Here is a 24977-nt window from a genome sequence, read left to right on the forward strand (position 1 = left end):
ATTAAAAAGTCCACACTGAGATCCTTGGCTCCTCCTCCTTCAAGGTTCCTGTCATCCAACCAAGCCAGCCAAGCGAGGCACAAGCCACCCAACAGCCCTGCAGTCACCGTAAGTGGGAAAGAATGGTCCCTAAAAAGATTATTCCTGTCATGCAAGGAAAGGTAGGTACTAAAATGGTCTTAACAGTGTGACAGTACTGACAATTGAGAAATTATTATCAAGGCCTTTTTAGACAACCACTGAGTATTCTGTATTTGTCCTTGAAGATATAAATATGTACTACTTCTACTTCTAACACTACAAAGTGACATCAGAACCCCCTTTGTCTATCAAAATGGATGAAAACCAGCCTGACTACTGTATGTCAAGGAGAAGTTCACTGATGATGATTTTCATAGGGAAAGACCTCCAAAAAAGACACTAGAGATATACTGTGAGACAAGTACTAAACTGAAAAATACAATCTCTTAACTACCATTAAAATCCAAGTATCTATAAAAACCTACTCTCACCTCTTTCCGAAATATTAAGAAGCTTAAAGTAATGGCAAGGGTAACAGAAAAAAACATGTCACAGCTTTCAGCCAGAATTTCCAAGCTGCAAATGTATCACTGAGCTGAAAACCTACATTTGCCATAGCCTTGTCTTTCCAACCTGAAAGTGCTATTTTGCTGCTGTACTTGCCATTGCATGTTTGTTTATGACAAGTAGAGAATGACAACACCACAATTATGTGTTCATAACACAACTTTGAAACTTACAATATCTCCTGGGGACCCTTTTGCTCCTGGTTGACCTTGTGGTCCAATTTCACCCTGTATTTTTTACATAAAGAAAAAAATTCTGTGACTAATGCATGTACACTCAACAGTTTTTTTTATATATCTTCTTTAACTATGCAGATTTAGTTAGTTAAAATTGTTTCTCAATGTATTATGAAATTAGCATGGCTCCTTTTAAACTATTCATTCCTTCTGGAATAGTTGAAATAAAACCTAATACGAGAATTTTAAACATGACATGAATTGTCTCCATTCTTTTACAGCATGATTTGATGTCATAAATCCCCATCATGGAAACTCTAAGCCTGAACTCTTAGTTTGGAATAGGCATATATAGTATAGGTTTCAACTGTGTTTTGAATAACTAATAGTACCTTTTGTCCTTTTGCTCCTTGGTTTCCAGGAATTCCAGGAATTCCCTGAGAGAGAAAAAGAAAACCTTTTAAATATATTAAATAATTTAATCATAAATTTTTTTGCATTTGCCTAAATGATTTGAGTTCAAAATATGGGCAAGGCCAAGCAAAACAAAACAAAACAAAATGAACAACAAAAATACAAAAACAAAATAAAAACCAACAACAAAAAAACTTAAGAATACCAAAATCCCTCAAAGCACCAAAACCACACAGGAGAAAGATCTTCAGCTGGAAACATGTACACTACTGTAGAGATACAGTGAAACACTAATGTTGAATTGCTCCCCACTGCTTTTGTTGCAGGAGTCCATGTCTACTGCTCAGCAGGCTCACATGCTCTTGCTTGCCCCAAAATTTCCTCAGCATCATTGCTCATTCAGCTCTCACCTTCTTCTACCAATGATCATTTAATTGAATATGATCCAGGTTAAAACAGAACTCTGTATATGCTTCATGCAGAAGTCTAAACTCATTCAGTCTATGATTTCTCTCAAGCAAAAACTATTCAAATCTGTTGGACAATATTCTTACTTGTACTATAACTCATCTGCAGCAGGAATTTGGCTTACAGACTTTACATTTTAATCTAATATTGAAAATAACATGTTGCATGAAGACAAGAAGACTGTTCTAAACACCACTGAAGGCAAATGTATTCTATGGGAAAAAATAACATGAATGTAACAACCATAACCTAACAGTTTCCATATGGATTACATCTGTGCAAAAGACAGTTCTACTGTTTTGTAGTTTACACCCACTTTTAGTAAATAATGACCCCACCAAGTAGAAACAGTTCAGTGGTCAATGGCATGAGTTAACAATTACATCCTGAGCATTTTACAGACCATCAAAAATCCAATGTATTTATCATTAAAGGAAGATATCAAATAATGCAATAAAAAGAACTTGAAAATAATGCCTCATACTGAGATTTCCACTCACTTTATGTTACATAACTCTCCTTAAATTTTGTCCAAAACCTTCTTAGATCTTTTGCACAAATACAGAGATGGAAAATAGGGCATGTTTGTCACCACATTTAGGGACTTCCAGACCTATCTATGAGTTCTCAATATAATTATTTAATATAATTGTAACATTTAACTAATGTAGCTACTTATTTCAGTAGCTGTAAAATATAAAACCAAATTATGAGTGTCTGTACCTGCAACTAAACAAGAATTTAATATATGCTGATAAACATTCCACTAGGCAGCTTGTCCTGAATGTACCAGAGATTTCCAGTTACATTTTTATGCAATTTGGAGGGCTCAGAGAAGACAGTTCCACACACTTATCCAACACAACAAATGATTTACCATGATAAAAGCATGCCTGGAAGAAGAAACACAGTGTCCTGCTGAGCTGTGTTGATCTTTCTTGGTTAAAACAAATTGCTGGCGCACAACATTTAATTTTATATCAGTGACAAAGAAAGATGTAACTCCAAGAGCAACAACTGTAAAACTAAGTCTATTTCCTTTCTTTCCCTCCCCCTTTTCCCCCTTTCTGACTGATTCTGCACTACAGAGGTATATGGAACTCAGGCCCTTAAGTCAGTGAGAGCTGGTCTAGACTTAAAATTCTCTTATGGTTCATTGACATTCATTCAGCTAAGAATGAATAAATCACTAATGCTGATGTGAGTGATTTCCAGAGTACATGGGGTGGAGATTTTCATTTCTCTCCACATGAAGATTAGTCATAAAGAATGAGTATTTCCCACGAGTTATTTTTCTGCGTAGCTTCCATAGTTAAATAATTACAAAGACTCATTTCTGTAGGATCAGCTCCAGAATACCTAAAAAATTAGAATTGGTTGCCTTGTCATTATCTATCCCTACCTATTACTTCCATTTACTTGGATAATCTCTGGTTATGCCAATTAGAATTACTGGCACCTTCTCAGAAGACAGTGCATCTTGATATCTAAAAGGTAGTTTAGATATCAAGAATTTCCTAACTTCTAAGTCAAAAGCCAAATAAGCTTTGCAAATGTGTCTTGTTCCCAAACAGAGATTCACAATACAAATCCTTAGAATCTGAGCATCTTTTCTTTTTTTTAGTCCCATGAGTAATAAAACATTTTGAATAGGAATTTATATTTAATAAGATGACATAACACTAACTAAACTGTCAAAGAAACCTTACCTTAATTATCAAAAAATGCATTCTAACTTTAAAACATGAAGTAAAGCAATGAGTTTTACTCCATTTGTAAGACATTTTTTTTAAGATTATATTGCAACCAAAATTATCATAAATGCCTGTGTTTAATCAAAACTTAATATGAAACACATTCATCATGCAATTTTTTCTTCCACTAAGGGAAAAACAATGTTTGGAACTGCTACAAATGGGAAAACTGCCACCCACTTGGATTAATAGAATCAATGCTGTGGAATAGTTCATGATTCACTGGCCTATAGAAAAAAAAATCTGCCTTTGGGGATGTCCTTTTCAAAGCTATCAAGCACATTTTGTTCATATAAAATATGAAAAGGAGTTGTAATCTTAAAGTTTCTTTTTCCTGTCTTTCCAGAAAATGCATGGATGTTAAATGGTTTGTATATACCACATATGCAATTATAATACCAAGAGAATGCAGCATTACATTTCTAGTCAGAATATCTAAAAATCAAACCATCTATTGTGCTTTACTATTTTCTGTCCTTGTATTAGTTGGAGAATTTCTATACTTCTGAATCAGCTAATTTGTTTTCCTTTTTCTTTTATATCAAGCTTCATGTAAGGTTTATTCAGTATTTCTTCATATTTAAAAATTAAGTTAATTGCAAGTACTGCCTCAGTTCTTTCACCATCATCAATGTGACTTCATCAAATACCTTCACTTCATTCCATTGCCTTCCTCCATTATTTGAAATTTTCCCTTAAATTGGAAGTCTTCCCTTACCCCATAAAAGCCTGTAATACTATTCATTATTTTACCCTTAATCAGCAAGTGCTAGAATCACATGAAAAGTAAAGCCAGTGAGATAGTCCAGGAAATCTAATTCCTTGGTTTAAAATCATGTTTATTCTAAAAATTCTCAACTGCAGTTTTATCACACAGTGCTGAGTTTGTGCCTAAAACTAATGTCATTGTGCACCTGCCTGGCAGCTAACCAAGATTTTTGGAGACTGGGTAAGGACTGCTGTCCTTACTCTCCATTCAGCCTCTGTTGCTTGTTTAATCATTTATTTTCTACCCTGTCTCACCTATGTGTACCTAGAAGCCTGTCAGCTTTCTAAGGTCTGGTTAGGGATGGGGAGGCTGTGCAGGATAACCCCAGGACCTAAAGTGACAATCAAATGCCTTGTAGATACTTGAAGCAATCTCTAGTGTCACTGACAGTGCTCTGGGATAGCAGATCTACCCTTTGAAATAGATGTCACTCTGTGTTGTGCATGCCAGACACTGCAGTTGTCCTCATACAACTCCAATGGCTCTTGGTGACCATGCCCAGGCAGCCAAATCCCACACACCTTGATGTCTAGTTCTGCCTCAGTATCATTGCAAAATGAAGCTCGTCTTGGTATGCAACCAAATCCCTGGATGCAGACTTCCTTGGCTGCAGCCTGCACAGCTGGGACTTCAGAACACCCAAAAGCATTAATTTGTTTCTGTTATGATGATGAACCTCAATTATGACAGTTACAAAATTCTGTATAAATATTTTATTTTATTCCATTTTCAGCAATTCAAATAAATCTTCCATTCTTTGATAATATCTGGCAGATAAAATTGATTTAAGTGTAATAGAATGGATTTAACTGTAAGAGGAAAATGTTTTCACAAACCCTGGAAAAAATTTATTGTAGTTTTCATTAATCATGAGGTATCTATTTTTGTTTTGGATTATATTAAACAGATGGACTTTCTTCCATGCAGCCCCACAAAAAAAGCCATTAAGGAAATTGCCTGGGGCCTTATATAGAGTTTAACTAGATGTAAGCATTTTTACTTAACACACAAGCCACATTTCTGAAAATATTTCCTGCTTTTTCTAGCTAGTACCAGGATTATTTGCATCCTCCTCATGGTTAACTTTATGCTTGCAAACAGCAGAAGACTTTTTTTAGAACAAAACAAAACCTATTTTAGTCTTAAAATGAGTACATATTAGCTCATTTCTATTCTTTACTTTCTGCTACTGTCTTTAATATTCCCCATTTCTTCAGTGCCTGGTAGGACAGGACACTCTACTATGGAAAGCAGTCTTTTTCCTATGGAAAGTAGGAATTTCTAGTCTACAGGTAACATATCCATAATCATAAAATTTTATCTCTTCTCCAGAAGATGTGAAATTATAGAGTATTTCCAAAAGCTCTTCTGTTATGAGCAAACTGCTTTGCAGTCAATTCCCCAGGTAGATGTAGAGAACTTTGGTATAGTTGTCATTATTATCTTATTTTCTTCTGATAAAAAAATGGTCTTTCTAGCATATATGAGTTTTCTGATTTATGTTTCAATCAAATGGTTCCTTCCACGCTGAAATCTGCAATTCTGATTCTGGGAAGACTCTAAAGGGTCTTACATAAATCACAGCAATGGAGCAAGATACACAAAAGATATCTATCTATCCACATGTTCTCATGATCCCTTTAAACACCTGGAAAACACAACTCTTTATGGATTATTGATCCTTACCTGAAAAAGCCTATTTGATGATACATGAGAGATTTACTGGAGACATGCAAGAAAGTATAAGTCAAGCCATAATTTGGATGAAAATGCAAAAATCAAAACACTTTTTAAAGGATTATAGCAAACCCTTAATAATCCTCATAGAATGAAAGAGACAAACCAAATTTGCATAATGTATAAAACTGGAAAAGAAAATCAATGAAGCAGAATCTGCTACTACTGAGTAGCTTCAATTAATGAAAGAAAAAAAAGGGCTACATACAAAGAAGCATTCCCACAGACACAATGACTATCCACCAGTCCAGCAGAGCAGCTTTTAATTAAGTTCAGGAAAGGAAAAAGCATTACCAAGATCTTTGCAGTTATAAGACCACAATTTTCAAACACTTTTTTGGCAAATCAGTTATTGGCAATAAAACACACATGTTAAATGTGGAACAGAGTGACCCTTATTGCACTGCCAACAACACGGACCTTGGAAATCTGTAACCTGAAGCTGGAAACACTAGTAGAAAATGAAAACTGTGTACATCTTGTCACAGGCTGAAACTAGTATAACTCTGGTTTCTTGTAAACATCCCTCAAAAGTATAAGAACATCAGACTTGCCAAATCTTCATGGATCCAAAGGTGGGCAGACAAAATTGAACTCCCAGCCCTGCAGGTGACACCTTGATGTCCTCCCTCTGTCTATCATGCCAGCAACAGCCTGAGACTGAAAATCAACATTCAATCTGTCAGAAATCTCACAGACTTCTAAACACTGACAAACTGACCCCGGTTTGGCATTTAAACACACTGATGCTCCAGCAGTTACAAGCCTTCAAAATGCTTTAAAATTTCTCCACCATGTCTTCTTGCAGAGAAAAGCTTATGAGGGTCCTTGAGCACCTTGCACACATAAGACAAGGCAGGCTGAGAGCAGAGCCTCCCCAAAGGGCACTGACAGCTACTCTGCTCCTTACACCCAACTCAGAACCAGTGTTCTGTCCCCACATGGCACTCTGATGCAGATGGACAGAGTTTTCACCCACACTTCTTTCCCATAGTAAGGAATCACTCAGTTAAATTAGCAGTGAGTAAGTTTAACAATAAATCACAATTTTTTTTCTTCTTTTTTATTTTTTTTTTTTTTTTTTTTTTTTTTTTTTTAATATGGTGGATTCTGCAAAATTGGTCACAGGACACAGCAAAAGAAAACAGTAAAACTGTGTTCCAAAAGGGATTGTAAAATTCCTACCGAATTGCTCCATTGCTGGCTATTAAGTAGGATGGGCCAGTCTGCATTTTTGGCTAAGAAAGTCCCAAAGCTCTAACAGAGAGATTCTGGCAGTAAATAACAAGTGAAAAAAAAATCTTTTTCTATATACCCCTATCCATTCCCAGGGAAGAAGTTGTGTGACAATTCCTTTAGTCCAAGTCTGTTTGGCAGTTCTTACCTGTTTAAGAAATAGCTAAGAAAAATTGGAACAAAGGCTGGGAACAAACCCTTCCAGTGCACAAAAAAAAAAAAAAAAAAAAAAAAAAAAAAAAAATCACACCTTGACTCCCTCAGCAATCATTAAGGCTAAATTTAATTTCTAAAACTAACTACTCTATCAAAAACTAATTCGCACAGTAAGAGGTAAAGGTTGCTTTTTAAAATGGTTTAATAATATTAGCAGAAATATTAGTTAAATCTTGCAAATGGATTTAAATTCACTCCGAATAAAGATCATGGTGTTTTGCTTTGTTTAGTTATAGATCAGATGCCAGACTGACATTCTGTATTCTGACAAGACTTTCCATAGCTCCAATTCACAGTCATTTTAGTATGGAAGAATTTAAAAAAGGAAACACCTACTGCGCCAAATTTCCCCAAATTTTATAAAACTATATTTACTTGACTGCCTGAGATTTGAGTATCAGCTTCTCAATTTCATGTTTAAAGCCCTTTGTGGACAGGAATAATGCAGTGCTATTGATCAAGAAGGTCACACAGATGTGACAGCCCAACTACCATTTGAACACACAACTAACAAAGATGCCCTGCTACAAGTCCTTTGTTTGTTTTTCTCTTGTGCATTTTCTGCAGGGCTTCAATTAAAATAACTTAAATTGATCCAAATATCTAAACTGTCTAAGACAGTCAAAACAAAAATGACCCCTTCTATTTGAGACATGTATTTAATGATGAGTTGAATGCAGCTATCAGTTTCTCTGTAGAAAAAATCATGTCAATAAAATAGACTAAATATAGACTCATACTTGACTATATGAGGTGAAATGAAAACCATCCTGGGTAATTCCCAGAAGGCAGGCTGTAGATGCCAGATGCAGCACTTAGAGCTAGATACAGCTAGAGTGTTTGTGTCACCACCCTGACCTCAAGGAGGCTGGAATCAGACCTTCTGAGGACTCAGGTACAACAATTTTTTCTCTGGCTTCCCCCATGATGAAGAAGCATGACTAACTACACTGTTATACTCCGCTGAAATTGGATCAGAGGAAGGAAAGACAAACATCCTTTTGGTAAATCTCTTTCAATTTGTGGTTAAATAAGTTACATTAACATCTTGTGAAGCATAGAACAGAACAGCAATGTGTATGAAATCAACTGAAATAATAAATATTTATGTCTGCCACATTGTAACTGAGTGTCTTCCTCATTCATACTCTACTCTCTATGTCTGGTTTCTAAGAATAGCAATTAGCTGGGAATAGTTTCTGTTTGGTTTTCAGAGTCACTGGAAATTCCACCAGATATTTACCTAAGTCATAAAATGTTAAGAAGTAAATTGTATGGCAAGAATAAAAGGAGATTATCGTTGTTCGTTAAAGATTAATCAGCATATGTGAAACAATGATTACTGGAAGTATAAACATCAACTTTCCTGTCACTAAAAGGTCAGATGCCAGCCCAATATACAATATGTATCAGTCTCTTCAAGTCTTTCCTCCTTCAGAAAAGTCCTTCTTAGCTGAATGAAATTGGCACACACATTCAGGAATGCTCTAGATATTACTACTGACATCAGGTGAACCCAAAATAATGCAAATGAGTCCTTCTTAAAATATCATGTCAAAGGAAGTGAATGTTGAGCACTTCAGGTATACTTATTTTATTCCATTGTACCATTTAACTTCCAAGATCTTTACTAGTTATTTTCAGCAGGCTGAACTAACCAATTACAGGCAAACACACACACACACAATATTGATTTAATTCTTTAATTTAAGCCAATTCAACAATCCCACTTTTAACTGATACTTGAGAACAAAGAAATTTCTGATAAAGAAATCAGATCAATTTAAAGGATCAATTTAAAGTTGTTTGGATTTGCCCATTCAGCTTTAGAAATATCTACATTTGATCAAGTCCAGTGATTTTTTAGAATGTCTTTTTTTTCAGTCCAGGAAACAGTATGTTAAGTAATATACCTGAAATGTATCAGTACATCATTTGCCCAAAGAAACAAAAATAATTCATCAGAAATGTGATAATCAGTTGTGGTAAACTAAAGTTTTCCCACTTAAAAACACACCATCATATTACACAGCTATAATGCTAAAATGACAAAAAACCCAATTTCTATAGAAAAACCTTCTGCAATATTAATACCAAGAAAATATAGTCTCTGGTAGTGAGAAAAAAAGGTAGTGATGCTTGTAAGCACATGTATAACACAGTCTGCAATTTCCTAAATGCACAAGCATTTAAATAGAGAAACATTTATATGTATTTTTGGGGAATATTATCATGAGAGAGTATATTGGACGTGTAAAGAATACATCCATACTACCAAACTGATTCACTCTTAGTTTCAAATCAGATCCCTATACTCCCTCTCAACCAAGATGAAAACATGACAGCTCAAGCTACATATCATCATTCCCTCAGGGGGAAAAGCACAGGTGGAACAACATGTGTCTTATTCTAAACAGAAGAAGCTTATGCCAAAGCCCTTCTTTGGCAATGAAAACTTACTTTCTAGTACCGATAACCAAGATGAAAAATATCAAGCTTAAGGTCTCTATATGAAAATCTTCAAAAATACCCCAAATTATTTTAATGCAAAGAAGAAATGAGACTCTTCAGAAGAGCCTGTGTTTTTGTGTAAAAACAGGTCTAGCTCACTGGAATCAGTCGTGGAATACAAATAAATCATCACTACCCCTAATTTTGTGCTTAGAAGTCAGTTACTGCACTCTTTAACAAAGCTGCACCTTCAAGTGCTCACTGCAGTACAATTAAGAATCATACTGCTTTAACACTCATTCTCACTTTATAAAATATTAATCAATTAAGAGAGATTTTAACAAATTATAAGCACCTGTTTATTAGAACATAGTTCATGAAGTCAGAAGAAAGATTTTAAATAGTTAAAACACTTTTGCTAGAGATATTTCTATCTCTATGTTCATAAAACACCAGCAGTAGGGGAGGAATGCTGGTGTCTAACTTGTATCAGCATTTTAATTAGTAAAAAAGTGCCAGGATAGCCATAAAAAGATTATTATTATCACAAAAAGATCACTAGAGCATACAAGCAGAAAACAGAGTGCTCTGAGTACCATTTACAGTAAATTATAGCATATGCCATTCATGTCCACAGTGAGTTTACAACTAGAGCTCCTTTCGTATTTCCTTACAACTTTTAGGAATTTCCCTTTGTGAACACTGCATTTTCAGAACAGCCTTAAAGGAATGTTAGCAGGGCATGCCACCTCTTCTCTACATGGTTTTCCAAAATTATAGAATTTATAATGGCATTAGCTGAAAAAAAAAACATCCCAACTTTCCCATGTCTTTGTAGACAAAACAAGCACAAAAAAGGTATTATAATTAGCAAATTAATATATTTATGTAATTGCATTGTATGAGGAAATAAATTTAAAAACTAGAAATCATTATGAAAAGGCAGAAAGTGTGAATTAGTTGGGAGACAAATGTTAGCTTTACAACTTAGAAAAGCAGTCATTGTTTTTCAAGCTGCATTAGGTTAGTGGGTCCAAGTTTAATACAGCATTTATTGTGGCCACAGTCCAGGCTGAATTCAATGGGAATCTTTCCATTGACTTCAATACTCTCTGGATCAGCAACTATGCTGTCACGTCTTGTATCATCTTTGCCAGCTGGGAATAATAAAGTAATTCAGATCTGTTGGCCTGAAGTTCTAGAAGTGTTTTAATTACCTGTTTCATTACAGCACTATTCTCATATTTTCTTCTTAACAGCAATTAACTCTTCTGTAATTATAGTATGGAATGAATTTAGTTAAGATAACTTGTCAGTCAGAATGAAGATAGCCTAGGTTGAAAATAAAGTCTGCTCAAAATCCATATGGCTACCTAGAAGTTATATTTGACAGAAAAGCCTGCATTCAGTCTAAACAGGGTGTTTGAGCTTACAGCACTACAATTATTACTGTAATTAACAAATTATTGTGGTCAAAGCTGCCATCTCCCCCCTTCTCGAGTGAGAACAAAACTAACAACATCTGTTACATAGCTCAAGCACCCAGAATGTCATCAGGAAAACTCTGCCCTATCTACTTCAATAATCTAAACATTGGAAGAAGGAATAAAAAAGCAATAACAAAAAGTTCATTTAACTAACCAAACCTACTTGTAAAGAAGTAATGATGCATGGCAAATGCCTACAAAAATCATCATTATCAGCTATTTATGTATTAAAAAATCATCCCACCCAAATAACTATTTTTTTTTAATTTACAGATAGAAGTCAAAATTTTCAAAAATAATTAGGTGTTCTTTTGAGACCCACAAAACATCATTTGCAGAGAAAATGTTAGTCTTTACATCCCTTATGACTGCAATGATGACACCTTTGGAAAGCAGGCCATCAGAGCTCAGGTCCTACTATCAAGGCATCTCAGACTAGTACAAAAGAATGAATATCAGATCAGAAACTAAAACTTTTGATAGACTCATACCAATCACTTTGTTGAGTGCCCTGATCACTTTCCTCTTTAAAAACTGACAGGAAATAATTTCTTCTTTACAGACTACTAACAAAGAGTGCAACTTCATAGCAGGGCCAAATTTAAGGTGATATAAAATCTGAAAGAGTATTTAGTGTTTTATGGAATATTTCCACAAGTAATAAATTCATACAACACATGATCTTTTTAACACTGGAAACACAACAGGATCTTCATGTTTTAAACTATGAAGAGACTAAAAGCAGAAATACAATAATCAGACTAAGTGGATAAAAAATAAAGTAACACTTTCAGAAAGTAATTTTTTCACAAGGCCTACTGCACAGATATACAATAGAGTTTTTAGGTTTGCTTTTATCTTAAGTACTTTATAACTCAATGTGTAAATGCAAATACAAGATACACATGTTGAGTAAATGGCATCTTAGTACCTAAAATTGGTACAAACCAACATAATATTAACAACAGGAGCATCAAGCAAAACATTACGTGACACAGAGAGGAAAATAATAGTAACAAAAAACCCCCAAACTTTGCATAATACTATATTACTAAGTCAAGATTGTTTTTTCCTTTTTTCCTGTTTCTGTCAATAGCAAGAGAGCTATTAGATGCAGTAGTTACATTAACTTTGTATCTGCTTTCCAAACATACAGGATATCTGGCTATATCAGTTTGTTTTCAGGATTTCTGCATTATAAAGACAATACAACTTCTGTTGTTCCTTGAGTACTTTGAACATGCTTCAAAAAGAATTCTGCTACCATTGCCTAGCATGAAACACACATTTTTTTTCAGAGAATGCATTGATCTATATCTGGCATTCCTGGTGGAGTTATGCAAGATCAATACACAAATCAGGAGCATAGGTATAACAGGGAATCAGAAGCTGAAAGTCACATTATGCTTCTATCCCTGGCACAAATGAGGCCACATCTGAGGTCTTGTGATGTGACCTAAATATTGAAACAAAACTCTACCATTTTAAGTGTTTGCAGATGTATTTCTGAAAAATATGATTTCTGGAGAGTAAACATGAGCAGTTGCAAATGCTCAGACATATTACTTGTGGCAGGAGAGCATATGCTAGGCCTAGAAGAGTGCTATAAATGTCCTGCCAGCTTTACCCACAAGCACTCACTGCAGAGTTCCCATCTGCATAATTGCAAACACAAGGAGCTTCCACTGAAACCCAACTCTGAAAAACCCCACCTATGTTAAAAAGGACAGTCAGGCTGAAATTAAGCTCAAATAAATCTTGATTTATTCTATAGACTTTTGGTCCCTCAAAAAAATGTATTTATCAAAACAGCCTGTCATCAGCTAGACAGATGACTAGCCCTTGAACTACTTAAGTGACAGCATGGCCTGTTTTTGCCATCAGGAAAATTAGCTTGGTTACTACCTTTACCAAATCCTAAATTATTCTGTCCATACTGTCACATGTTTTTCCACAGAGTGGGTAGAACTGGGAGAGTCTGGTAAACTGAAGCTCCAAATAGTTACTGAGGGAAATCCAAGCACATCTTTTGAAATTATTTACTTATTTTCACAACCTACTTTTTCTGTTTGTAACTTTGGGGATTAGTAAGAGTAATAATATACCAGAAGGTGTTCTGTCCAAAACATAACCACATATCTCAAAGGCTGAAGGCAATGGGAGCCCACCTGCACTCTCCATTCTAGACAGTCACTCCTAAGATGCTGTCTCAAGATGCATTCATTTCAAAACCATGTTCTTTTTATTTGCTAATGCAAGAGGGATCATAAGATGACTATTTTTTAAATCATCAACTTAACAAATTAAGCCATGTCTAACACTAATGTGGCTGAATGAAAGAAATAAAGGCTGTCTGCATGTATGTTTTGTGGGTGGGGTATCCACACAACATGCTGAGCTGTCCCAGGGCCAGCTGGTTAATGATATAAAGGCATCCAGCTTCAACTGTGTCATCCAAGGCTTGTCTTGTACTTAGGCTGCCCATTTGGCTGTCCCAGGGATGGCACAGCACAGTTCAATCCCTCTCTTCCACATCAGTGCCCTAACTGTACGAATATCCCACCAGAGCAGTTTACACTGAATTCCACAGCAGGGGAGCTGACAGAAGGTGCTTACACATTATATTTCAAATTCACACTGGGGGAACAACAGAAACAACACAAGCAGTAAGTTGCACAAGACATCACTCACAGCACCCAAAATCCAGCTCACTTTCCAACAGGTGAAAGCCAGTTACCCTTTAATTGAAGAGAGGAACCCATATATCTCACAGCTGAGCATAGCTTTCACTTTCCAAAACCCCAACAACACCTTCATCACAACATTTCTGCACTGAACTCTACTCTTTGCTCCTCCTCCAGGCCCTAAACAGATGGGAGCACTGTGTTTGCTCATGCAGGATGCTGCTAAATCAGCAGAGGAGCAGGGATGATTACATTGCCTCAAGGTCACCATTAGGGAATTTTGTGGTCAGAACCTCCACTGATTATAAATGAAGCATATAATGCAATTCAGCTTGCTCTATTAGGATTGTTTAAATTTTTTTGTAGTTGTTTATATTTTGGAAGTCTCCTTCTATAGTATTTTGCAGTGATTTTAAAAGACTTCTTAGTACTTTTAATGTTTTAAATCTAGCACTTCATTTCCCTTTAAAGCAAAATTATGGGACTCTAGTGGCGAGTTTACATTACTGTTTAAAATGTTACATTATGAAGCATTTATATTAACTTTAAACAAAAATATATTTCATTAGTATATACAGTTCATACTTAACAAATGCCATCACACTAGAAGGAGAGCTGTTAAAGCATTAAATATTTAGTTGTCTCTAGGTCAGAAACGCCCTTTCCCTTCCGTTTCTTAGATTAATTTTTTAAAAAATCACAATGACCTACTAATATTTCTTTTCTGAAAAAGAAGAGACAAAACAAAGCTAGGGACAGTAACAGAACTCATTTTTATCTCAACACATTTGTTATGGTGTACCAACCTACAATATACCAAAATTCCTTCAATTGTATTTTATGATATTTAATTAACATTCACTTTCAGTCTTTCTTACATATGAAGACACCACAGATTGTAAAAGGTTAAAACACCTCAAGTTATTTTGGGCAGAAAAAGAGGAAAAAATAAATGTGTGTTTTTCATTTAAGTCAGATAGGTGTGAAGAAAGTCTCTTGGCCATGATTTTTCAGTGTTATGCAGTCTACTCAAAATGTTTTAGAAGGTTTGAATAGATAAAAAATTTAAATGAAAAAATTCCAAAATTTTTCAGCTGGAAGTGTTATTTCCAACTCCTCATAATGAAAACTTTCTATCAGATTTCAGTATCATTTATGTCAGACTACCTCCCATTATATTCAAAACCATGAAATTTCTGACTGTATAAAGCTGTATCTCTTTATCTTACAATTCAAAATGTAATTCAGAAAGTAATTCATCTGTAAGGCAGTGCTCCACCAGCTGAGCTCTGTTTACTGCTCTTGGCCTGCAGAAGAGCTGCTGATGGTTTGAAGACTGCTGGCTGTCTCTCAGCACTCCAAGCTGCTACCTTGGCTCCTCTGCTTCAAGCACTCTGCTGGCCTGGAAGAGCCAAACCAGGACACAAGGAGGACAAGCCCAGCTATCAGATATTGAGAGGAGATAAAATGAGCTGCCCAATACCTTTGGAGACAAGCAAAGCAAAAATGAAGCAGCATGGTTCCCAGCTAAGCAAGAAGAACAGAGATGCAGACAATATGATGCAAGATGCAAGTTTTATACTATATACATATACACCATGTATATATATATATATATACACATATATCAGTATATATAACAGCAGTATGGTAAAGAATATTTTCTTTGAAGGCATCTTTGACTTTAAGGGCCTGTTTATTTCTTTTAATTAAATCAAATTTAAAGCTGAGCACCGGAAAAAAATAGAACTTTTTAAAAAATGGACATATCAACCAATCCAAATCAACATAGTTTAAACATGAAGTATAACAGCTATTAACTAAAAAAGCAAAATATAAAACCCAACAAAACTAACAGATCACTACAGAAGGATAAACATATCACTTTAATCACTTACTGGCTCTCCTCGAGGTCCTTCTAGGCCTGGAGATCCAGGCTGCCCAACTTCTCCCTTTAAAATAAAAAAAGTCTTAAGAAAACAATGTTATTTGCATAATAAAATAATTATTTTAAATAGTAAATAATATTTTTAATCTAAGTAAAATTTCAGCCAATACACATTGAGACTTCACCAAAGAAAGATCTCTTAACAGTTTATGACACAGCAAGAAGTGTCATCAATCAATATACCCTCATATTGTGTCTGACAGCTATCAAACAGGTTGCAAAAAGGGATGAGAGAAAATTTTCTTTTCACTCAGAACAGCAATTCCTGGTAGAAAAAAATGCATAAAACATTAACAGACTGTTACTGTTTAACTGTTAGTATAAACAACAGTATGAAAAAATATTTCAAAGTAGTTCATAATACAGCAGTACCACAAATGATCAAATATTTATCGAAGTATGTATGATACTAAAGTATTCTGAAAATTTGAATAATTCCAGAAATAAAATCACATTTAAAAAGGCAAAGATATAGATGTAGATAGATATACACACATACATATAAAATAATCTGGCACTAATTAACTTAGAATTATAAAAGCTGGACTTGAAGCAACAATGGGTAGCATCTGGGTTTCAAGCCATTTTTTTTTTCACATTCTTTCCCAAAATGAATATTGTAAAAAACCAGGAAAGCTCCAACAGAAATTTCCTTCAAAGACAGCCTGTTTGTTACTGTTCTGAATTTGACTATAGACCCAGAATGAAGCAATGTTTTATAGCAAGCAGATGTTGAAGTCGGGGTAACTAAATGCTTGAATGAAAAATACGGCTTCTATTAACTATTATATTGTAAAATTAATAAAACCTAATGAGCACGTCATATTTTTGGTACTACAATAATAAGGAAAATAGTCCAGAAAACGTCTTTCAGTTTAAATGTACACACATTCACACAATATGCTGAATTCTCTGTATATTGCTAACAAGCATAAAACATATGAAAGTACTCTCCAAATTCATGTTTTAGCAATACAATGCTTCACTCTAAAGTGCCACCAGTGACAGTTAAAATTTTATGTCAATATTAACCATGTCTATTACCCGTTCATGTTATCAAATAGCAGAGAAGAAAAAAATCTAATACCTAATTTTTTCCTACATTCTGAAGTACCAGAAAAGGAATTCTCCTCCAATTTAGCAATGATATCTGTGTGTGTGTGTGTGTACAAATATACACACACACACACACATATATATCTGTAAAATAAGAGAGGATTAATTTGAAATAAATTCCTGAAGGTAACCAAGCTCATATCATATATAACAGAGGTGTAGTCTGGACAATTGATGGAGGATTAATTCAGCTGACCAGATACCAGGAATTGAATTCCACTGCCCACACACAGAGATTTGGTCATATTAAAGATACCAAATGGTACTCCCACTGGCTTTCCATAGGACTTATGTCATATTTTTCAGCTCCCTGAGGATGTTTTGGACACTAACACTTTTCAATGCACCAGGGGCTTTTTATGTGCACAACTAAACTGATAGCTACAATTCTGCCTTCTCTGAGCTGCATTACTCTCCAGACTCCACTGGCATTACCCTGGATCCACCTCATTGACAGCTGCTGCCTGGGAGGTTTTGGGTCTCTAAATACGTCCCTGCTGCAGCAGCTGTCACAGATATGCCAGCTACATCCCCAGCTGCACTAGACAAGAATGGTCACAAAACAGAAGATCCAGATCTACAACTACAGCAATATCAATTCAGACAATTGCACTCAGAAGTACACTTGCATTTTTGGAAACTGAAGTAACATTAATCTTGAGCAGCCCTAGATAATTTCATTATTATTAAAATATCAGAATCTCTTGCCTTTCTTACAGTAGACACATACTTAGTTGACTTGAAAAACTGTTCTACATTAGATATGAACAGCACTGCATAGTGAAGAGAATAAAAACACATACAAAAACATTAATCCAACTGAAGGTACTTTCCCCTAATTTTCCTGTAGCTCCCTTCAATTATGTTCTCCAATGTATGCTTGTATATAAATCTCTTTAATAGAATCATAGGGTTAGAGAAACACAAAAGGATAAGGGAGATAAAGTATAAACAATCTCTAATGATCACTAATACACTCTTAATGGAAGCTTTGCCTCTGCTCCCAGAACAACTGAAAACAATGAAAACTGCTTACTGCTGCAGTAAACTTCCACACCTCCTAGTAACAACACTATTTTGATTTCCAGTAATATTCCACAGAATAAACTCGGTATGTTTGCACCACAAGCAACACTACTGAAGACTTTTATCAAGGTATTAATATACATTTCTACATACCTTGAAGCCAGGACTGCCTGGTAATCCATCTTTCCCATTTCTGCCAGGGTCTCCCTGTGGCAACATTTAACAGTAATCAGCAGGTAAATTAACCAGCAACAGCTAAAAAAAAATTGTCTTAAGAAAACTTACAGATCGCCCAGGCATTCCTGGAAACCCTGTATCGCCCTTCTCTCCTTTTGAACCCTGAGAAAAACAGCAAGTGGAAAGTAAGTAGTGCTCATGTTCATGGTGCAAATTCATTATATTTAACCAATAATTCACATATGTCATTTCTTATTTTGCAAAAGTACAGAAAATCTGTTTCTTTCCTAATTCAGGCAGTTGTCAATAACTACAGCCGCATTACATAAAGAAAAATATGCTTGAAACTACAGAAATGCTAACACAGATCCTCTTTCAAACTGCTTAAAACTCTAGATTGAGTCTAAGCACATGAAGAAAATATAAGGCCAGGTGAAAATATAGCTGTTAACACTGGATGGCCAAACTATACTCTCTGTTTTATCTAATTACAGATTAAAACATCTCTCTTCCCATCCGCTATCAGCCTCACTCATGTGCTCCTCTCCTCGCTCAACTCCTCTCCCTCTCTCTTGTTTGGTTGTATGCACATCTGTATTAAAAAACACAGACTTCTTTTCAATATAACTATTACATATGTCCCATATATGGTGGGTTACCCCACAGACATATTTACAAAAAATACATGCATTTTGTGCAATGTGAAAATGAATTACACTGATCCATGAACAGAATGAAAAGGTTCTCAAAACATCCAAATAAGCAAAGCATGAGTTCAACACCAGTAAATGTACATCCGTAAAAGCAGTGAACATTTTTCTGAGCTGTAAATAAAGGACTGCATTTCCTGTGAATTTGCATATTATGAAAACACAGGTTATGTTGTCTGGGGCTCCCATGCCCAGGTTCCCAGGGGGAATGCAGAGCTCCGTGAGGGGAGGCCGGGGCTGCCCCAGCCAGACACAGCCGGATCCAACCGCGAGTGGGGAATGTGTTTAAGGGACAGAAACGTGACACCAACAAAATCAGGGAAGGGGAGGTAAGAGGCAGCTCTGCAGGCACCAAGAAGAGGGTGCTGGAGCAGGATTCCCCTGTAGGCTTTGGAGGGGGCCATGGTGGAGCTGTGGTAGTCAAGGTGCAGCCCATGGAGAAACCGTGCAAGGCCAGGTTTGTCCTGAAGGGCTACAGCCCATGGGAAGGACCGGGCCTGGAGCAGGGGAGGAGTGTGGCTAATACTCCATTTATTACAACAGACCAACACAACATTCATTGGTGTAAAACCATCTACACCTCTGTTTTCCACAAAACATTCCTAAGAAAACTTTTCCCAGCTCAGGTTTTCTTTTTCACTTACCTCCTTCTTCTCTTCTTGGTCTCCATGCCAACAGCCTTGGTTAGAGAATACGTCTCAAAACAAACCTCATTCATTAACCCTCTCTAGCCCAGAGACCAGTTGTGGGTCCTACTAAAGACCACCCTACCTTGCTCTCCATTTCCTATCCCATGAAGGAGGGAAGCTGAGCCTGGGAAAAGGCAGGGTGGATGAGAAGGGGGTTTAGTTGTTTGTTTGGTTGGGTTTTTTTTTCCCTCACTATCCAAACTTATTTTAGCTATCAATAAATTAAATTAATTTTCCCTGAGTAGCCACTGTTTTGCCTGTGACAGTAACTGGCAGGCAATCTCTCTTACCTGGTCTATCAAGCTTTTCCATCTTATTTTCTCCCTTGTGCTGAAGAGAAGAGAGATTGAGAGAGGTGCCTGGGGGGTTGCACCAGGCAGCTGGTCTAGGTGAAACCATCACAGACACCAATAGCTCTAATTTTGCTTTAATTTATGCTTATTAAAGTCACTTGCCTTTTTTCCATATATTCCTGGCACTCCTCGATCTCCTTTAGGACCTCTTTCTCCCTAGACAAAACGTATGTGAGCAAGTTAATTTTTTAATTAGAAGTATATACATAACATATACATGCACAGCAGACACAAAGAAGACAAAGAGCTCCACGTAATAGAAAAAATATGCCCAAGACTTAAATGCAAATCCTGAATTTGGCCAGCTTTCCTAGAGGAGAAGGCCAGAATGTCCAACATGATGGTGAGACAATCCACAGCTCACAGGCTTAAGGCTTCTACTTTCTATAGAAGGCACTATGTGATTCTCACTGCTTCAATATAGGCAGGAACCTAAGTGAAAATTCAGCTCTTTGAAAAGGGTTGGCCTTTTCTGAAGACCTTATTTAAAGAATTAAAAATGCGGTTTGGGAAAAACTAATTCAGTTGAGTACTGACATAGAAGAGCAAAAATATGGGGGAAATGGTTTTGAGAACACACACATGAACTAAGCTCACTGTGATAGTTCAGAACTGTTCTTCAAAATGCTGTCAACTCAAGTAGAATGACAATAAAATCATATATTTTTTTTTAATTTTTAAAATTCTTTTTATTTGTGATGAAGAATCCTCTACGTAGTAGTAAAATTCAAATTAATAGAAAACCCCATAAAGCAAAACAGAAATTAAATAACAGGTGGTTTCTATTGTTTGATATCTATGTAATGAAGTCCTATGGCATGTATCTTCCCTAAATATCACCTTCATATCTATTCATTTTGAGCAATTCATCAAATGCTCTGAAATAGTATTGCATATTGACTTGTTTACCCTTTAAATTAAATTACAGGATAAGCTGAAACACAGAATATTGTAACAAGAAATATTTAATTTCAACCTTAGGTGCTGGCATCCCATGCAATCCAGGAAAACCAGGTAGTCCACTGTCACCCTGAAAAAGCAAATATATTTTATATCCCTGTATCAAAGTAGTGATAATATACTACAACACCATTCATATTCTCGAGATGAACAAATAGTGGAAAGATGTCATTTATATCACTGTATCAACTTCATAATATTGGTCTGATGACTGATACGACTTTTTTCTATCTTTAAACAAAATTTATTGCATAAAAGAAAAACCTTAACCACTAAATTTTAGACTAAATTTATGGCAATCTTTTAAAAAGTCTTATGGAGGTTCAACAGCAGCAATTTATGACCTTTTGAAATTTCCTCCCAGCTAACTCTGGCTGAGTGAAGTATTAAAAAATAACTGAAGATATTTAACTGACAATTTGTCTGCAAGTTCCCTTGAGCAGTAACAACAAATAATAAATTATAACTTCTCACTACTTGACTTGAAACAATAAAATCTAAAGTCCTAGTTGCTTGGTTCAGTAGACTACTTCACAAAAGAAAACAGATAATCACAAAATCATTTTTGAACAAGCAGAATGTTTTCTTTCTGTTAATACCGACTTTCATATTGAACAATATAATTCAATTTGTTTTAATATATTCCAATCACACAGAAGGAATAGTAAACTATGCTTAGAAAGTTATTTCACATAATATTTCAAATTCTAAGACAAGGGTTAAACCACGACAGCATGTCTCAGTGCTGTTTATCAAAGCCATTCATGCCTAAGCAGATTTGGAAAGGTCTCTCATATATTTGCAGTAGGCAGGAACATGACCACAGAAATGACATCTTGTGGGTTAATACTATCACAGTATCTCTCAACAAACAAATACAGAGTTCAAAAATCAGCAAGGGTTATACATTTAACACTTCATATATCCATTGCTTCTTAATGAAAAAGAGTGAAGTCTTGATTTCTACTCAGAAGTGGTGGTTCAATTATTGGACAAGCTAAAACATTTGGAAATGAAAACAATTTTAAATTAGCTACTAGAGAAACTTTACAAGTAATGGGATGAAATAAAGAGATGAAAATTTGGGCACAACTTCCAGGAAAAAAATTCTAATGGCAAGACCTATTTTACAATGGAAATGTTGGCTAAAACAGTGGTGGAAGCCCTATTTCTTGGCAGATTTTTAACAAGGCTAGACTGAGCAATAGGAAATATTCTATCTGTCACAATCCAGCAGTGTGAGGCAATTTGAGTTTTTCATCAGCAGCATCTTAATTTCTACACACAGCCCAACACTGACGGATTGATTAGATTAACTTCTAAAATCAATTAGTTTGAGATTAATAAAGCACAGAATGCATAAGCAATTTTTCAGTTCTAACCATGAATCTGAGAATTCTTCTGAACAGTGACAAATTTAACTACATGCTTATTGACTACTTTAGAAAGAAATTCTATGATCTGTTGGGAAAATAAGTGCTTGTTTTACTGAAAGGGCTTTGAAGTTTTAATGAATCAAAACCAAAATAATTGTCTCCACAACCAGCTCAGAACTTTTCTAAACAAAGGGCAGAAATGTGAGAGAAGGCTGTAGCCAATGGGCAGTTTATTCACTGTGTATACAGAAGATCCAGAGTCAAGTTTATCCTGATTACCAAAAGACAGTTACATATAAGCTCCCACATCTGTCTCTATCCCCAAGCTACTGGCTACACCTCAGCTAAAAAGTTTTGGGTTCAATTAGTCAGTGTTTTCTGATAAAAAGTGCCATCCAGGAATTTCTACCTAAGTTATCTGGATACTCACCAAAACAGAAAAAGGGTGAAAAGAGTTAAAAAGAAACCATTCTGACAGATGTCTGTACTGTGCTTCCAGGCACCCATACTTAGATACACTTCCTAAGTATATGTTATTCAGTGAAATAAAGTTGTTACTGGCAGTGCTAAAGCCTATATAAACTTTATTAAATAAAGAGGGCCAGATTCAGAATTTAAATTTAGGATTCTTAGTTCTTCCTTATTACCCTTTTATCAAACGATTCTCACAGAACACTCATGGGAAAATAATGATACTATTACCTGTACAAGCAAAAATTGTAAGATTGTTTTATTATTCTGGTTTGTGTTCTTTTACCTTTGCCCCATCTTTTCCTGGCTCTCCCTTGACACCTGGCAAGCCACGAGGTCCCTAGATTGAGAAAGAAATGAACACCAGCTCAAACACTAATACAATCTGTTACAGAATTAGACACAGAAATGTGACACAACATGGGCCAGAGTCCAACGTGTCAGCTGCCTGATTCCAACATTTTGGTGACTGGACACAAAACCAGAACTAAGTGTAATGTCTACCCAGCACACACAAACATGGCACACTATCATAATCCATGGCTGAGGAACACTGAGACAATTTTTTCTTCTAACCAAAGACCACTCCAGGAAAAAAAAAAGAACGTCCCACAGCCATACCAGCCTGATCAAAATCACAACCTGTCATGTGAGCCCAGAGATGCTCCCTTCAAGAACCCATCAGACAGCCTCCACATATGCCATTTTGCAGGCTTGCTTTTGGCCCCAGCAGGCTCTCAGATATTTAATTCCACATATGAGTAAATCCTTGACTATCATTCAGACTGGATCATGACACAAGTAAAATACAGCACAGATTTCCAACAACACTCTCAGTAAAGACTACTAAATTAATACAACAAAGAAAATGAATCCTCCTCCATCCATCTAGGCCTTATGTGAAAACTTGTTTTGGACGTGTAAATTGTGGGCAATCCATCACCATGACAAAAATTCAGATTACTGCTTGTGATTTACAGAAAAATTTAAGGAACTACTGTTTGGCTTCTCAACCGAGATAAAAATGTCTAAGCTGCAGCTTCTAGAGCTTTACCTAGCACTGCTTAGATTTGCAGTCAAATTGTCAGCCTACCTACAAACCCCAAAGCCATGTGAATTTCAAAGCACTTCACCCAAGGATGGCCCCTGATGTCATGACTCCCCTTGAGCCCTCTTCATTCCCCATACCTAAACTCCCAATGACAAAGGAGATATTGAGACACTTGGCAGGATTTGTCTCAGATATTCAAATTCTAGGAATGAAATAGAAACTTACTTGAATCCCTGGAGTTCCTGGGATACCTGGAGTTCCTGCAGATCCCTGGTATCCCTAAGGAAAAGAACCAAGACTTGACTTTTCTAAAGCAACATACACAAATTTCCAAACACCTATTTAAAAAAAAAAAACCAAAATCAATCCTCCTGCTTACTACAGAACTTTTGTCACAACCCTGTAATTTCAGGTCACAGATTTTAGCAACTGCTATCACAATCATACATTTGGGATTTGTATTTCAGCTTTCAAAAGCTTTCATATCTGCAGCTGAAGTTCTCAGCTTCCAGACTTCAGCTAAAACCAGTTATTTTAGAATTGTTACACAAAAGCATAATAAACATATTGTTTTATTTTCCACTGGAGAAAAAAGAAATTAATCCACATATGTAGATGCACTTTTTCTCTCTCTCTCTCTTAAGAAGAATAGCTGAAACATGCCAAGACTTTTAAAGTCTTCTATCCAGTTACAGAAATCAGCTTTAACAAACAAGATATGTTCTAATACATTATGCAGCTAGTTTTATAATATCCCTACATAACAAAAATTCCATTCTTGATACTAAGCACTTAGCTATGAACTTGAAGGTATATAACAGTCTACACAAATAAAAAAAATAATTTGAATGACTGGGACTACAAAAATAAATACTAAATAATTCATGAGTTAAAAAGAGAATGCCAGGAATGCTTTGCTAGAAATCAACATTGTTAGAACAAGAAAATCTTTACAGAAAATAAAATATATGTCTATGTTTTGGTAAATTGGATTCAATCAGTACAGCAAAGAGAGCCAGTTTCCACACAAAATTAACAAGGGCTTTAAAGAATCCTTTAAGAGAGACAAGTTACTGAATAATAATTTTACATAGCTCATTTAAAAACAATGTCCTTGTAG

At 35.7% G+C, this 24977-nt stretch overlaps 1 protein-coding gene across 1 annotated transcript in view; it reads right to left on the minus strand.

Annotated features, from left to right (window-relative positions):
• The window catches only part of COL21A1 (collagen type XXI alpha 1 chain), an 88752-nt gene that overhangs the window by 17907 nt on the left and 45868 nt on the right, over window positions 1-24977 (minus strand). The window contains exons 11-19 of the mRNA XM_056488623.1: window positions 24083-24136; window positions 23093-23146; window positions 20976-21029; window positions 20102-20155; window positions 18356-18409; window positions 18224-18277; window positions 15879-15932; window positions 1157-1201; window positions 762-815 (exon numbers count right to left, since the gene is read on the minus strand). Coding sequence (XP_056344598.1) covers window positions 762-815; window positions 1157-1201; window positions 15879-15932; window positions 18224-18277; window positions 18356-18409; window positions 20102-20155; window positions 20976-21029; window positions 23093-23146; window positions 24083-24136 — 477 coding nt within the window. The remainder of the gene's footprint in view (window positions 1-761; window positions 816-1156; window positions 1202-15878; window positions 15933-18223; window positions 18278-18355; window positions 18410-20101; window positions 20156-20975; window positions 21030-23092; window positions 23147-24082; window positions 24137-24977) is intronic.

The sequence above is a fragment of the Oenanthe melanoleuca genome, chromosome 3 (genome assembly GCF_029582105.1).
Source record: "Oenanthe melanoleuca isolate GR-GAL-2019-014 chromosome 3, OMel1.0, whole genome shotgun sequence".
Classification (NCBI taxonomy): Eukaryota; Metazoa; Chordata; class Aves; order Passeriformes; family Muscicapidae; genus Oenanthe; species Oenanthe melanoleuca.